The sequence below is a fragment of the Xenopus tropicalis genome, chromosome 2 (genome assembly GCF_000004195.4).
Source record: "Xenopus tropicalis strain Nigerian chromosome 2, UCB_Xtro_10.0, whole genome shotgun sequence".
Taxonomy (NCBI): domain Eukaryota; kingdom Metazoa; phylum Chordata; class Amphibia; order Anura; family Pipidae; genus Xenopus; species Xenopus tropicalis.
Window position 1 is genome coordinate 165056483 of NC_030678.2, and position 15460 is coordinate 165071942.

The window sequence follows — 15460 nt, forward strand, 5'->3', positions numbered from 1 at the left end:
ATGTGGCGATTTTCGATCATTCTAGCGACCATCAGTCGCACGAAAGATCATTCCAACCCTCCACTAATGCTCAGGGCTGAATCGTCAGATATGGAGGTAGAAACAATAGGATTTCTACCTCCTTCCGCCCTGAACATAGATTTTGCTTGGGCACCTTCAATGGCGCCTGATCAAAATTTTCTAACCCGCCTGATCGCCGAGTCGACCGATATCAGCAGCCTCCTGCGATATTGGTCGACTCGCCGACTTGCCATACACGCACCGAATATCGTACGGAATGAGGTTTCGTACGATATTATCAGTGCGTGTATGGCCAGCTTTACAAATCAGTACAAGCCACAAAAGTAAGTCAGGGGGATTTCAGAGTTCTAAACAGGAGCAAGATGCAAAGCCTCATGTATTGTCCATAATGCACTTTGTTCTTTTTTATTTGAACAGGGCTGTGGAGTCTCTAAATAAATCCTTCAACTCTGACTCCAACTCCTGACTTCATGGTACCTCCAACTCCAAGTACCTAAAATGACTTCTGACTCCCTCATTTGCAACCACCACTGTCCCTATTCCAAAAACACAAAGCTTTGCACTTGACAATGAATGGAACCCTAGAGCCTTCAATGAACCTGCATTCAGTAAAGGTCCACCTCGCATGAGTGCTGCACGGTATGCTCTGTGCTGGATGAACTGACCAACGTGCAACCAACTCCAGTCTACAGGTGCTCCTGCATTGTACCAGAGGTAGGCTGAAGTGCAAGAACACAGAACATTACACAGTGGTGGTCAGGGGTATATATATACATATAGTTATGTTTGTGACATTTGGTGAACCACGTTCCAGGGTGGAAAACACTTACCACATTGTCCCTCATGAAGATTCTCTCTGGTGGGGCAATACGGCCCGTGACAGGTATCTGCTTATCCATCCTCAAGCCCCATTTCTCCAACTCTGCACTGGCTTCTGGGGTTCTGTGGAAACAACATCAGTAGCATAGAAAGGAGGCCCTGTATATAGTTAATTGTATCGCAGTGGCCTTTGGACGAAGCACATTTACGCCCAGTTGTGGTCTCATCTCTCCAGTGAGTAGGGCAGAGTAGGGGCCCCACTGTGTGTAGGATATCTTGTGCCCATGTCAGTGCAGAATAACAAACAAAAAGGGCAGATTAATAAAAAATGTGAATTTAGAGCTTAATACAAAAAAACTCCCATGTTCTAGTTATTCCTATGAGATTTTAGAAGTGTATTTATCAATAGGTGAAAGTTAGGACTCACCATTTGTTAAATATGCCTTTAAAAATCCCACAGGAATGAATAGAAAGTGGATGAACTTTTATGTTTCAAGCTCTAAACTCTCATTTTGATAAATCTGCCCCAAAATGTCTACGATAGAAGTTTAACAAATTTGGCACCAAACTCTCCTTTAAAGGAGAAGGAAAGTCATTTTGGCATTTTACTGCCAATAGATTTGCCACATTAGTGCCACCTAGAACACTATATTTATTCTGCAGAAACTATTACCATACCTGAGTAAACTGCTTTAGAAGCTTTCTCTGTTTGCTTAAGGCAGTAGCTGCCATTTTATGTAGCTTCCTGCCTGCAGTATCTAGCTGTTATAGCTGAGATCACACATTCCTAAGGGGGAGGGGAGGGAGTTATTAGCATTCTGGTGGGAGGGGGAGCAGGAGAGGGGAGAGAACTGTGCAGACTCTGGCCACTGGGAATAAGGCTGTTTCTGAGAGAGGAAGTCAGATACTGGAACATCATGTTTACAAAAAAAGAGACAAAATCCTGTGATTCTTTTGATAGAGGACTCAGTGCAGCTTTACTGTAAGTGCTTATGGCTGTATTTACATAGACCTCTCTTTCTTACTCTTACACTGCCAGGTCAGTGGCATATATTATAACATAATATCCAGACAAGCCGACCCCATGACCACTGTTGGGCCAATGTATGCATTTTTTACCTCTTCTTTAATATACTTGCCTGTATATCTGTTGCACAAGGTGGGTCCATAAGAGGGTCTTTTAGGTCTTTCATTCTAATCAGACTATTATCTGTGTAGCAAAGTGGTCCGTACATTGTGTATTTCCATGAAGAAACCAAGATGTTTTTGATAAAACAGACCTTTATGGTTCATTCGGCACAGAATACTGAGACTTTACTAGATCATTAAGGGTTCATCTTCAGGTAGATGGATTTGCAAGGCCCTTAGCAGTACCTGGGGGCTTTAAACTCCCTCTATTGCTCCTACTCTTCCAATTCCCAAGCAATTATGTGAGCGGAATTTCTATTTCCCAAGACTTGGTTCCTGTACAGTAATAAATTGCATTACTGAAAGGATTTATTGAAGCAGCCATACCGAAACTCTCCCAATTAGCAGAACCCAATAAAGGACATTTACTTCTAAGGTCGCTCTGCGGTCAATGGACTTGAACAAGCAGTTAAACAAAGAGCACTATCTCTGCTGAGCTGGGTGATTAATATTGATCATTTCTACTTAATAAAGAAAACTGACAATTTTGGACGATATCAGCTGACGCGCATCTGGTCTGTGCTCTTAATGCCGTTAAATTGATGTTTTTATTTGGCCCTTTTGCTTCCTTTGCAATTGAACTCCATTACTTTGATGTTAACACCTCACTGAAGGGATAAGATTTAGTTCACAAACAATTTGGGCAAATACTGATCTGAAGTGCTTTAAATCACATAAGCATAATGGTTTGGTCTTATCGTGGCCTTAAACTATGAATATGATCCAGTTTGTATCCTATAAAGCAGTGATCCCCAACCAGTGGCTCAGGGGTAACATGTTGCTCCCCAACCCCTTGGATGTTGCTCTCAGTGCCCCCAAACCAGGGAGTTATTTTTGAATTTCTGACTTGGGGGCAAGTTTTGGTTGAATAAAAACAAGATTTCCTACCAAATAAAGCCCCTGTAAGCTGATAGGGTGCATAGAGGCCCCTAATAGCCAATCACAGCCCTTATTTGGCACCTCCATGAACTTTTATGGTGCTTGTGTTGCTGTGGCTCCTGAGTAAGAAAGGTTGGGGACCCCTGCTATAAAGAATGCAGTTTGTCCCAATCCTGACCCAGATCTTGGGTTTGGTGTATCCCTACTTGAAATCTGTTTAGGACAGGGATCCCCAACCTTTTTTACCTGTGAGCCACATTCAAATGTAAGAAGGCTTGGGGAGCAACACAAGCATAAAACATGTTCCTGGGGTGCCAAATAAGGACTGTTACTGGCTATTTGGTAGCCCCTCTATGGACTGCCAGCCTATAGGAGGCTCTGTTTGGCACTAGACCTGATTTTTATGCCTCGAAAACTTGCCTCTGAGCCAAGAATTACAAAATTAGAATTAAGGCCACTGGGAGCAACATCCAAAGGGTTGGAGAGCAACATGTTGCCCCCGAGCCACTGGTTGGGGATCACTGGTTTAGGGGAATAAGGATTCAAACACATCTTTACCTGTTAGAATTCATTCCAAGAAGGCTGGGTGAGAGACTTGAAAGCGGTGAGGAGGTTTCCATTCATTGGCTGGGCATGCCCCGAAGAAAGATGGAGAGCTCCAACTGACCAGGAGTTTCAGATAAGTTCCCTAGTCCCTAAATAAAGGGACCCCGGGCTTCAGTGTTGGATTCCATTTGATGGAGAAGGATGGATAGTGCCTGGAGTATAAGGCAAAGTAGGACCAAGTGCCCTAAGGTAATGAGATTGCCTCAATGAGGGCCACTGGGGCCAGTCACCTGATGACTGAATACATGTCTGGAAATTTCTATCAGCTAAAAGGAGCAGGAAGAAGAGTTCCAGAGTGAAATGACTAATGGAGCCTTGTCTTGGTGTCAAACAAATCAAGAATACTTGAATGGGAACAGCAGGATCAGTTGGCTATTTACAATCAGCCCAACAAAGTGCTTATGTTTCTATATTTTTTTTGTATAGTTCGTACTTCTTTTGTACAGTTTTGTGTATTCATATAATAGGCATGGCCAGAGAGATGATCGTAGGCAGGTTTAGAAAATGACCCACAGGAGCAACATTTATTCTATAAATAAAACAATAGCTGCATTCACAATACAAGGCACAGAAAGCCAAGAGGCATAACACAATCTAAAAACTAACAAAAGTGTTGGAAAGGCGATACCATTATTGGCCAACATAATACCATGGTTATTGACAAAGGAATGTAATGTTGTGACAGCCAGTTATGGTTATCATCTTAGATATTCAATAAAGTTATCGTCTTTCCATCACTTCTGATATTGTTCATTCTAAGTCTTGCCATGTAACGCTTGGTCTTACTAACACAATGTACAATGTTTTAAAGCAGAAGGAAAGATGGAATCACTAGGGGGCCAAAATGTTAGGCCCCCCCAGTGACTAAGATTACTTACCTGATACCCCAGGCTGGTGCTCCTGTTAGCAGAAAATCACACCATAGGAGCATCATGTTGCTCACCACACCCTTTGATGTTGCTCCCAGTGGCCTCAGAGTAGGTGCCCATTATTAAATTCCTGGCTTGGAGACAAGTTTTAGAAGCCCAGAGACAGTTTTACTTCAAGCAGAGCCTCCTGCAGGCCAGCAGTCCCTATGGGGCTCCCAAATAGCCAATCACAGCCCTTATTTGGCATCCCAAAGAACTTTTTTTCATGCTTGTGTGGCTCCCCAACACCTGCAGTATTACCCTTAATTTCATCATGCCTTCAATTTAGAGTAATGTTGTAGGGTATGGGCCTGACAATCTGTGTTCTTAGGGTGCCCCTATCATTACTAGACAATTATCTATGCCAAGAAAAATGTTCAATGCAATTCTTGATTAGAATGGCAAACAACGTCAACATCCACTAGACCAATAAACTGTCTTGGAAAGACCATATTACAGCAGTGTACAACAATGATGATAAGTCAATTGATTATGAAAGGGCAACTAATAGCGCAGATAGAGAGACCCTTTGGAAAAATCCCCAACGCTACGGCGTGCCAGCCAAGAACGTCAACATTATCAAGAGATCTGCTGAGGAAATGCCATGCAAAGTTGTCCATAGTAAGCTATTACACATGCATTTACATTACAGACAAGAGAAGGACAATGGTGTCTAGATTCCTCTATCCACTTTCTACTGATTCATGGATTATGAAGACATCCACATCCATGGATTCTGCAGATGATTAGCATTATTGTCTCCTATCCCCCAACAGATACAGGACAAGAGTTAAGACTGACATCAGCGGTGTTTTAGGAGAAGAGACCTGGGCTGAAACAGTAACGACCTCTAAGAAAGTTCAAACCTTCATCAATTACTATTTAAGAAGGATTCACCAGCCCCACTGGCCTGATATAAGTAAGAGCAATATTTTGCTGAAGAGTATTCTCAAGAAGAAGAAATGGCGAATAGCTATTGTGAATGTATTGACCATAAACTTTGCACTGCAACCAACATCACTAAACAGGCCTTGACTTGGAATCCCCATGGCAAGAGAAAAAGAGATCTTGAGGTGCATTCAAAAAGGATGGGCTACACCTGGACCCAATAGTCCAACAAAAAACGAGTAGAGAGACAGATGGAGGGCCCCTGTTGGTGGCCTATTCCCAAGTAGGGGCTTTCAGCATACACATAGAAAGATTTAAGGCAATGCAGGAAGTGTTTCATGGTTGGAATGCCCTGCTTCTAACCCATTGAGCTAACATCACCATGAAATAGTTCAAACAGTACATATAGTAGATGCCCCAGGTAGGGATGTAGCGAACATCGCCAAAAATGTTCGCGGACCCGTTCGCGGACTTTCGGCAAAACTCGCGAATATTCGCGAACTTTGCGAACCCCATAGACTTCAATGGGAAGGCGAACTTTAAAACCTAGAAAAGCCATTTCTGGCCAGAAAACTGATTTTAAAGTTGTTTAAAGGGTGCCACGACCTGGACAGTGGCATGCAGTAGGGGGATCAAGCAAAAATTTCTTTGAAAAATACTTTGTAAAAAAAACGCCCAAAAAATAGCTCTCTGCTCTATCTGCCTCGTCAGGGATGCTGTACCTTCTTACAGACTTTCAACATAGGCTGGCACACTAGGCCCTATCTCACCTAGTACCTCTTCCACAGAGTCCCTAACTGGTCCCTTTCTCTCTCCTTGTTGGAGCCTCAGCTGCTTGTCTATCTAACCTACCACTGACTCAGTGAGCTCCAACAAGTCTACCCACAACTACCTAACCCTACAGGATACCTCTCTGAGTTGGCCTACCTCAGGCTTCCCGGCTTCATGCACTATCCCCTAACCTACCACTGACTCTCACCACCTGCAGTGAGCTCCAACAAGTCTACCCTACAGCTCCCTAACCCTACAGGATACCTCTCTGAGTTGGCCTACCTCAGGCTCCCCGGCTTCATACACTATCCCCTAACCTACCACTGACTCTCGCCCCTGCAGTGAGTACCAACAAGTCTACCCTACAGCTCCCTAACCCTACAGGATACCTCTCTGAGTTGGCCTACCTAAGGCTCCCTGGCTTCATGCACTATCCCCTAACCTACCACTGACTCTCACCCCTGCAGTGAGCTTCAATAAGTCTACCCTACAGCTCCCTAACCCTTCAGGATACCTCTCTGAGTTGGCCTACCTCAGGCTCCCTGGCATCATGCACTATCCCCTAACCTACTACTGACTCTCACCCCTGCAGTGAGCTCCAACAAGTCTACCCTACAGCTCCCTAACCCTGTAGGATACCTCTCTGAGTTGGCCTACCTCAGTGAGCTCCAACAAGTGTACCAACAACTAAGTAAACATCTCTGAGGTCGCACGAAACATCGTCAGATCCGCCACACACAGTCAGGGCTGAAACAGCAGATAAGGAGGTAGAAACAATAGGATTTCTATCTCCTTCTGCCGATTCAGCCGACGGCAGATTTTGGTCAGACGCCTTCTATGGCGCCCGATCAAAATTTTCTAACCTGGCCGATCGGCGAGTCGTCCGATATCGGCAGTTTCCTGCGATATCGGTCGACTCGCCGACATGCCATACACGCACCCAATATCGTACGAACCGAGGTTTCGTACGATAGTATCGGTGCGTGTATGGCCAGCTTTACTCTGGGTTCCCTGATGTAATATCCCCTTCTCATTGGCCATCCTCCTTGTATAGCCTCCCTTGTTAAACAGTGCCACGTAATGGCTGAGCTACAAATAGGAGCCTTTCAATTTTACTCTCTACAACAGTGATCCCCAACAAGTGGTTTGTGAGCAACAGCAGCGCTCACCAAACCATGGATGTTGCTTCAAAGAGGGTGCTTATTTTTGAATTTCTGGCTTGGAGGCAAGTTTGATTACATAAAAACCAGGTGCACTGCCAAACAGAGGCTCCTGTAGGCTGCCAGCCCACACAGAGGCTACCAAATAGCCAATCACAGCCCTTATTTATCACCCCATAAAGCGTTTTCATTCTTGTGTTGCTCCCCAACTCTTTTTAAATTTGAATGTGGCTGACAGGTATATGTTGGGGATCCCTGCTCTACAAGACTGTTTAAAAGGTGACCCATGCAGAGGATTTACACATTGTGACCTCTTTATTAAATAAGCCCCGAGCATTACTAATTATCATTTAGATATGACACATGCTGCAAACTGCACTGGTTTCTAAGCAACCCTCTGGTATGCAACCACCATAAAGCTGATATACTGTCTACATAACAAGTTTTAACGTAAATAAAGCATGTATTTAATTAAAATATGCAACGGTACAAGCTACGGTCACCATGCTGACCTTGAGTTGTGCCTAGCCAGCACATCTCTGCCATGCCAATTCTCTCATGCTTTTATGATTCCAATGAAAAGGCTTCTTTCTTTCCTTTGTGGGAAGTATTCTGTACTTGGGGCCGATGGATCAAATGTCTTATTAATTTGAAACTGTTTTGTAATGCCACAGTGAGTAAGCACAACAAAAAGAAATGTTATTGGAAATGTAGATGGCTTCTATGAAATCATTCTGTCGGAGGCTACCCGGCGTATGGAGCTGCCGAGTCACATGTGAGTGGTTCCGCAGGTTGGATTCAGGTACACAGTGACCTTCTGATAATTACTGCGTTTATATACTGTATATATTTACTAACAGTAAGGAACAGTGGAACTAACTAACAGCAGGAACAGTGCAGAGATCAGAAATGGGGCACCGACCTATGATTTTGTGCCGTTATCCATTGCTTTTCACAAACATCGAGTGTCACTGTGCAAACCCCAAAATGCTGGGCCAGCGGCTACTTGCCAGGGGCATCAATAGTGCTGCCAAATCTACACCCCACGTGTAAGTAGTGCATGAAGGTGAATGGGGACATTGTGTTTTCATGGAGTTCTCTTACATGCCTTTCATTTACACACCATTCACTTGGTGGAACATAGTTTGTATAATGGAGCAGAGTACCATGTCTGTAATGCAGGGGTCCCCAACCTTTCTTACTCATAAACCACAGTCAAATGTAAAAAGACTTTGAGAGCAACACAAGCACCATAAAAGTTCATGGAGGAGCCAAATAAGGGCTGTGATTGGCTATTAGGGGCCTCTATGCACCCTATCAGCTTACAGGGGCTTTATTTGGTAGGAAATCTTGTTTTTATTTAACCAAAACTTGCCCCCAAGTCAGGAATTCAAAAATAACTCCCTGGTTTGGGGGCACTGAGAGCAACATCCAAGGGGTTGGGGAGCAACATGTTACCCCTGAGGCACTGGTTGGGGATCACTTCTGTAATGAATGCTGAAGGGCAGCTGATTTCTTTTTCCCAATTTGGATTTCTAGTGCTAAAATTGGTCGGAAAAAAAACCCCACAACTTTTTTGAGATTTACTAGGCATCCAAACAGCTATAAATCAAAATCCCACGATTTGCCAGGTAAAACTTGCTAAGATTGTGAAGAAGCCAATGGCAGATGTCCCTTCCCTTTCCTGAAAGATCCTTCTTTCGACTTGAAACTTTAGAGGTTTCAGATTTTTTACGCTGGTTTTTACGCTGGTTTTTACGCGTCAAGTTCAAGTTTTTAGGGCAGTTTCTGCAACTTTTTCCTGCACAGACTTTTTCAGTTCTGATTTTTTTCGTAAATGTCAGACCTTTGTTGAAATGATGAAATGTTGGAGTTATATTCCATATCTAAGAAGTGCTTAATTCCCTGCTAAACGAATGGATTACCTCTGAATGCTGTCCGCCAGTCTCTGCAGCCTCTGCTGCCTCCGCTCAGGGTCCAACTGGGTTTCCATTGACAGATCCTTCATCAAACGGAAATCCGAAAGTGCACGGCTGCTCAAACCTAATAAATAAATGAAATAAATAAAGGTAATCTCTCGATCACATTTGCTCCATTATGGAAATATATCTTAACAGAGAAACTGATGTCAACACGATTATTAGTAGAACATTAACTGAAGAATTGCCCTTCACTGCACTCAACATTGTAACATTGTAATTTTGGATGAAAGGATTGGTTTTTTTATGTAAAAGAAACCTGCTTAACTACTATCTGATCCAGAGAAAGGTGGAAAACCCCATCCAAAGCAGGGCCAGAACTAGGGTTAGGAACAAGGTGCACATCCCTAGGGCATTAAGGACCTAGGCACATACCCCTTCCACCTCTTAATACTGGTGCGCACAGGGTTTGAATATGAGGGTCTGCTGTAAGGTACTACTAGTCACTAAAGCATCATGGAGTTTACTGTATGGTCCTCTTATATATTTATACATAGTAATCTTATGTCCTTAATGTATAGACAATACCAACTTGGTCAACCTTCCTCATAACTGAGACCTTCGATAACGTTTCTCAGCTTAGCTGCTCTTCTTTGGACTTTCCATTCTATCTTCCATTTCTTTAACATTTTGAGCAGGAAAGGCCAACATTGGTGAAATTATAGGTATATATGATTCTATAGCAGTTGATCTATTTTTGGGGGAGGTTAAAGGGATTCTGTCCTCATTTTTATGGTATACTATGGTATACAATACACTGTTTATAAAGCAAATAATTCACTCTGCCATTTAACATTTTATTCTTGAACCAACAAATGAATGGTTTTAGCTGTAATATTGGTGTGTAGGCGCCATCTCAGTGCATTGTGCCTGAGTCTGAGCTTTCAGCCAGCGCTACATATTAGAACTGCTTTCAGCTAACCTATTGTTTCTCCTACTCCCATGTAACTGGAGGAGTCCCAAGCTGGACTTGGATTTCTTACTATTGAGTGCTATTCTGATACCTACTGGGAGCTGCTATCTTGCTCCCTTCCCATTGTTCTGCTGATCGGCTGCTGGGAGGGGGGGGGGGGATATCACTCCAACTTGCAGCGCAGCAGTAAAGTGTGCCTGAGCCTGAGCTTTCAGAAGGAGCCAGCGCTACACATTAGAACTGCTTTCAGCTAACCTATTGTTTCTCCTACTCCCATGTAACTGGAGGAGTCCCAAGCCGGACTTGGATTTCTTACTATTGAGTGCTATTCTGATACCTACTGGGAGCTGCTATCTTGCTCCATTCCCATTGTTCTGCTGGGAGGGGGGGGGGGGATATCACTCCAAATAGCAGCACAGCAGTAAAGTGTGAGTGAAGTTTATCAGAGCACAGGTCACAGGGCTGTGGCACCCTGGGAAATGAAGAATATGACTAGCCCTATGTGAAATGTTAAAATCAAATAACAGATTAAAAATGATTACAATGCAGGTTCCTGCTGGAGAAGCTGTATCAACTGATGGGTTTTCAAAAAAAAACATCTTTTCCCATGACAGTATTGCTTTGAGCCTCTCTACATGTTCATTATTCTGCACCTATGTGTGCTGTGAGCCAATGTTACAGTTTGTATTTGGGTAGGTGCATATCAGGCATAAAATAAGACCTTTCAAGTCAAAATTTTCAATGGCATATAGGTTGCCATTCTGGAGACATAAAGATATTTTTCCAATGAGTTTTAACTAGCTTAACTGCTGCTACTTGTGGCAGTGGCAATGGCTATGGTCAGGCCAAGGACATCCACAGAGGGTAACAGGGACGCACGGGTCACATATTTCCCAATCCATACAAATGCTATGGGCAGTTACATGATCGAGGTGGGCAGGTTATGGCAAAAGATGGGTTTTGGGTCCACCCATGCATCACCCTATGCCATACATAGTTGAAAACAATGTGTGACTGATAAAAACTAGCAAGTTAATATATAAATGGGAATGGTTTCTATGATAAGGAGGCAGGTTGCCTGTGGGAGTAGAATTGTCACTGAATAATCTGAAGCAGGACTGGCGAGAGGCTGTCAAATGCTCTGAAAGCCTTTTACCTGGAGAATTATACAAAGAGAGGGGGTCAAAGGCTTATTATCTGCTATTAAATCATGTTCTATAAATATTCTGCTGATGCTTCTATCTTGGGCAGGGAGCTGCTTTATCAGCTTGTGGGTCTCTAGTCTGGGAGCTTTCCTGCCTGTGTACTGCTCCCGAGGGAGACGGGTCTGGGACTGGGGAACCGGCACACAGGCGCTGGGCGAGACCCGCTCATTTCTAATGACTTTAATGCTCAAGGTTTATGGGATAACTAAATAAAAACAAATGACAAGTGATGTAGTGCAATGGTGCTGTGATAAAGTCAGCGTTTAACAAGGAGAAACACTGGCAAGATGCAGAAGAGATGGGGGAGATGGTTTATTATTATATGTGCAATGCTGCTGGGAGATAAGGGGTAATTGCCTGATTATCATGCCAACCGTGAGCGAGAGAAGGAGCTCTGTGTCATTCGAAAAGCATCATTTGCTCTGCACTTTTACTACATTGTTTTACTGGCAGATTTGGCTCTCTTCTGCCTTATTCTTTCCTGCGTAAGCTGGTATTAAAGTAGAAATAAAGCCATTACTGCAGAACAGAGCCCCTGCACAGGTACCCTCACCAAACTGTCCCCCCTCCAAAATATCTCTGTTTCCAAGCACCTGAATTCAGGAGGCAATGCTACACTTTGGGTCGGCAGATGATTTGTGCATGTTTTTTGCACTGTGCACCTCTCCCATTTTCTGTTGAGTCCCAAGGAGGGACAATAAAGAGTTATTCTGTATCTTAAATAACCTTTAATTAAAGAAAAAGTAAACTTTTTTGTTTTAATTTCTCTAAAATTACTCTCTACAGCCCCCAGAATAACATACCAACATACCTTTCTCCCTGCATGCAGATATGTTTTGTTTCAGCTAAACTGCAGCTCTTTTAGGTACTTCCTTATCTAGTGTAAAGCTCTGCCCCCTTTTGCTTTTGGAGTCCTTCTTCTCTCTCTGACTATGATGACCTCAAAGAGATGCCTACTGCACAGGCCTGATTGATTTTAATTGCAGCAGAGGCAGTGAGCATGCCCAGTAGGCACCTCTTTGAGGTCTTCATAGTTGGAGAGAGAAGGAGGGCTCAGAAAGCAAAAGGGGTGGAGCTTCATGCTAGACAAGGAAGTAGGTAAAAGAGCTGCAGTTTAGCCGCTTGTAATAGAGAATCAAAATAAAAAAGCATGCAGGGAGAAAGGTATGTTATCCCTTTAGCTGTTACTAATAATTGTATCTATAATAATGCTCTAATAGTAGTCTCACACAGAGAAGGAAAGTGTGTGTCAGTGTGCATTGTGTACGGTGTGTAATTTAGGGCAGCGTGGTTCTAGGTACCTAAGTGCTGAGGGTTGTGCACTGCACTATAAGGTCCCTAAAGGGTAATATAGGTGCATTACACTATATGGGTATTCAGGTGTTTGTGGTGCAGAGCTGTGGGTGCTGCAGTGGCTCTGATGGAATCTGATTAGTGTTGCTGTTGCATTTTATACCTGGGCAGTCGGAACACTCTGTTAAAGGTCTGAAAATAATTCTATATATGCTATTCCAGTGCTGTCAAACTTCTACGGTGCCGAGGGCCGGAATTTCTCTAGCATACATGGTGGAGGGCCGCTAATGGAAGCCAGTTTTGACCACTCCCCTTTTTGAAACCACACCCACTTCAAACCACACCTATTTTATCACAATGGTCGTAGCACAGCAAAATCCCAAATGCTTGGTCCTTACTGTGGGCATATCAACCATCATTCATATGTGAAAGAGTTATGTGATATTAAGATATACCCTTAAATTCCATATGCCTCCTCCTCCCCTGTGGATAGCAGAGCAACCCCCAGAACATAATTACACACCTTAGGGACCATTTAATGGCTATTTCCAACTGCTAACAAACTCCCACAACAAACCCCTGCCAGGTTCACCTCCCACAAGCAGCATAGGGCAAGCAGAGTATGGCACACACAGGCAGCACTCTGCCTGTCCTATGCTGTCTGTGTGTGCCATACTCTGCCTGTCCTATGCTGTCTGTGTGTGCCATACTCTGCCTGTCCTACCCTGCCTGTGTGTGCCATACTCTGCCTTCCCTATGCTGCCTCTGTGTGCCATACTCTGCCTGCCCTACCCTGCCTGTGTGTGTCATACTCTGCCTGCCCTACCCTGCCTATGTGTGCCATACTCTGTGTGCCATACTCTGCCTGCCCTACCCTGACTGTGTGTGTCATACTCTGCCTGCCCTACCCTTCCTGTGTGTGCCATACTCTGCCTGTCCTACCCTGCCTGTGTGTGCCATACTCTGCCTTCCCTATGCTGCCTCTGTGTGCCATACTCTGCCTGCCCTACCCTGCCTGTGTGTGTCATACTCTGCCTGCCCTACCCTGCCTATGTGTGCCATACTCTGCCTGCCCTACCCTGACTGTGTGTGTCATACTCTGCCTGCCCTACCCTTCCTGTGTGTGCCATACCCTCCCTGACCTATGCTGCCTGTGTGTACCACTCTACCTGCCCTAAACTGGCTGTATGTGCCATACTCTGCCTAAAGTCTGAGGTGTGAAGAAGTGAACAATGGGAGTGATTACAGTCTGAGCCTGAGGTGTGAACACTGCAGGGGGTGAACAATTCAGGTATTAAAAGGTGTGAAAAACACAGGGGATTACATGTTTAAACAATACAGGGGGATTACAGCCTGAATCTGAGGTGAGAACCATGCAGGGGGGCCAGTTAATCTCAGTACTGATACCATTTAATGCTTACTCAAAGGTAAGCCATCAAAGCAGCCAGACAAGTGGGGGGGCCGCCAGTTGGACAGCACTGTGCTATTCTATAAATGGCCCCAATGGACTACAGGGTGTTATATAGGGCACGTGCCTTTAAATGAACTTTAAGCTTGTACTCACAAGCATTTGCTTTAGTGCAATCCTCAACACGAAGGGGAAACAAACGCACCCTCTTGTTCCTAATGTGCCCATACTCAGTACGGAGCAGTAGGAAGAATAGGATATGTTTGTTTCTCTGCTTATCTCAAGTGGAACGCAACGCAGGGAAGCGCAGAAGCAATCACTTGTGAGTACGAGCCCTTAGAGCAGGGGTGGGCAAACTACGGCCCGCGGGCCACGTCCAGCCTGTTGGTCTTTTTAATCCGGACCGCTGACTCCGCAAGTCTCATCAAGTGAGACTTGGCGTCTGGGGACTGACGAGCGGAAACGACGTAACGCTGGCCCGGCCTGTCTGTCAAATTTTAAAAGTCAATGTGGCCCCTAAGCCAGAAAGTTTGCCCACCCCTGCCTTAGAGAGTGTTATTGTGAGTCAATTTGCAGTTGGTCTTCATTTTTTATCATCTGTGACTTTTGAATGATTTAGCTTTTAATTCAGCAGCAGCAGTGACCCCCCAATAAAAAAGCTGGAAAGAGTCAAAAGATGCAGACAAATAATTCAACAACTATAAAAATAAAAAATGCAAGTCAATTGAAAAGTTGCTAAGAATAGGCCATTTTATAACATCCTAAAAGTTAACCTGAAGTTAACCCCTTAAACGCTCAATGCACAGGAGAAGGAGGCCTGTGCCACAGGTAAATGAAAATGTCTGCGGGGGTCCGTGGCTCGTTTGGCATAGGGCTGATCCACAAGGGACATAGTACAGCATCCCTGATATAGTCAGACAAGAGTTAGTGCTTCACTTTCAGCAGGAAATCTCCACCTATAGCTCTTCAGCAGGAAGTTCATGATCAACAGGCACCATGCTCAGCGGGATTGGCTTTGGGCACACTCAGGCATGGCATACGGCATTGTTCCTAGAGGCTCATTGACAAATGTGCAACTGAGCATGTACTGTATATAATCCAGACAAGAGGTAGTAAGGCGGATGAGATACCACAAACTCCATGGTGCAAACAAAGCAGCCCGAAGGCTTCCAGTTGTAAGCTATAGTTGTAGCTATGAAGCTGGCACCAAAGTGCTGTAGAATGTATTTGCCCTAAGCTGGCACGCTCTGATACACGCCAATTGGGCGACTGCCAGGAAGTCTGGCAAATTGCAAGCTGTATTTGTTTCTAAGCTTTAGATAAATATTTAATGACACATATGTCTTTTAGTTGCATGGCGTGTCAACATCATCTGCGTATTAAAGCAAACCAACAATGCTTCATTCATCGGCACTTCTCAGA

General features: G+C 44.2%; 1 protein-coding gene across 1 annotated transcript in view; it reads right to left on the reverse strand.

Moving 5' to 3' along the window:
• The window catches only part of piwil4 (piwi-like RNA-mediated gene silencing 4), a 79199-nt gene that overhangs the window by 29277 nt on the left and 34462 nt on the right, over positions 1-15460 (reverse strand). The window contains exons 11-12 of the mRNA XM_012958238.2: positions 9166-9283; positions 852-963 (exon numbers count right to left, since the gene is read on the reverse strand). Of these exons, the coding sequence (XP_012813692.2) occupies positions 852-963; positions 9166-9283 (230 nt within the window). The remainder of the gene's footprint in view (positions 1-851; positions 964-9165; positions 9284-15460) is intronic.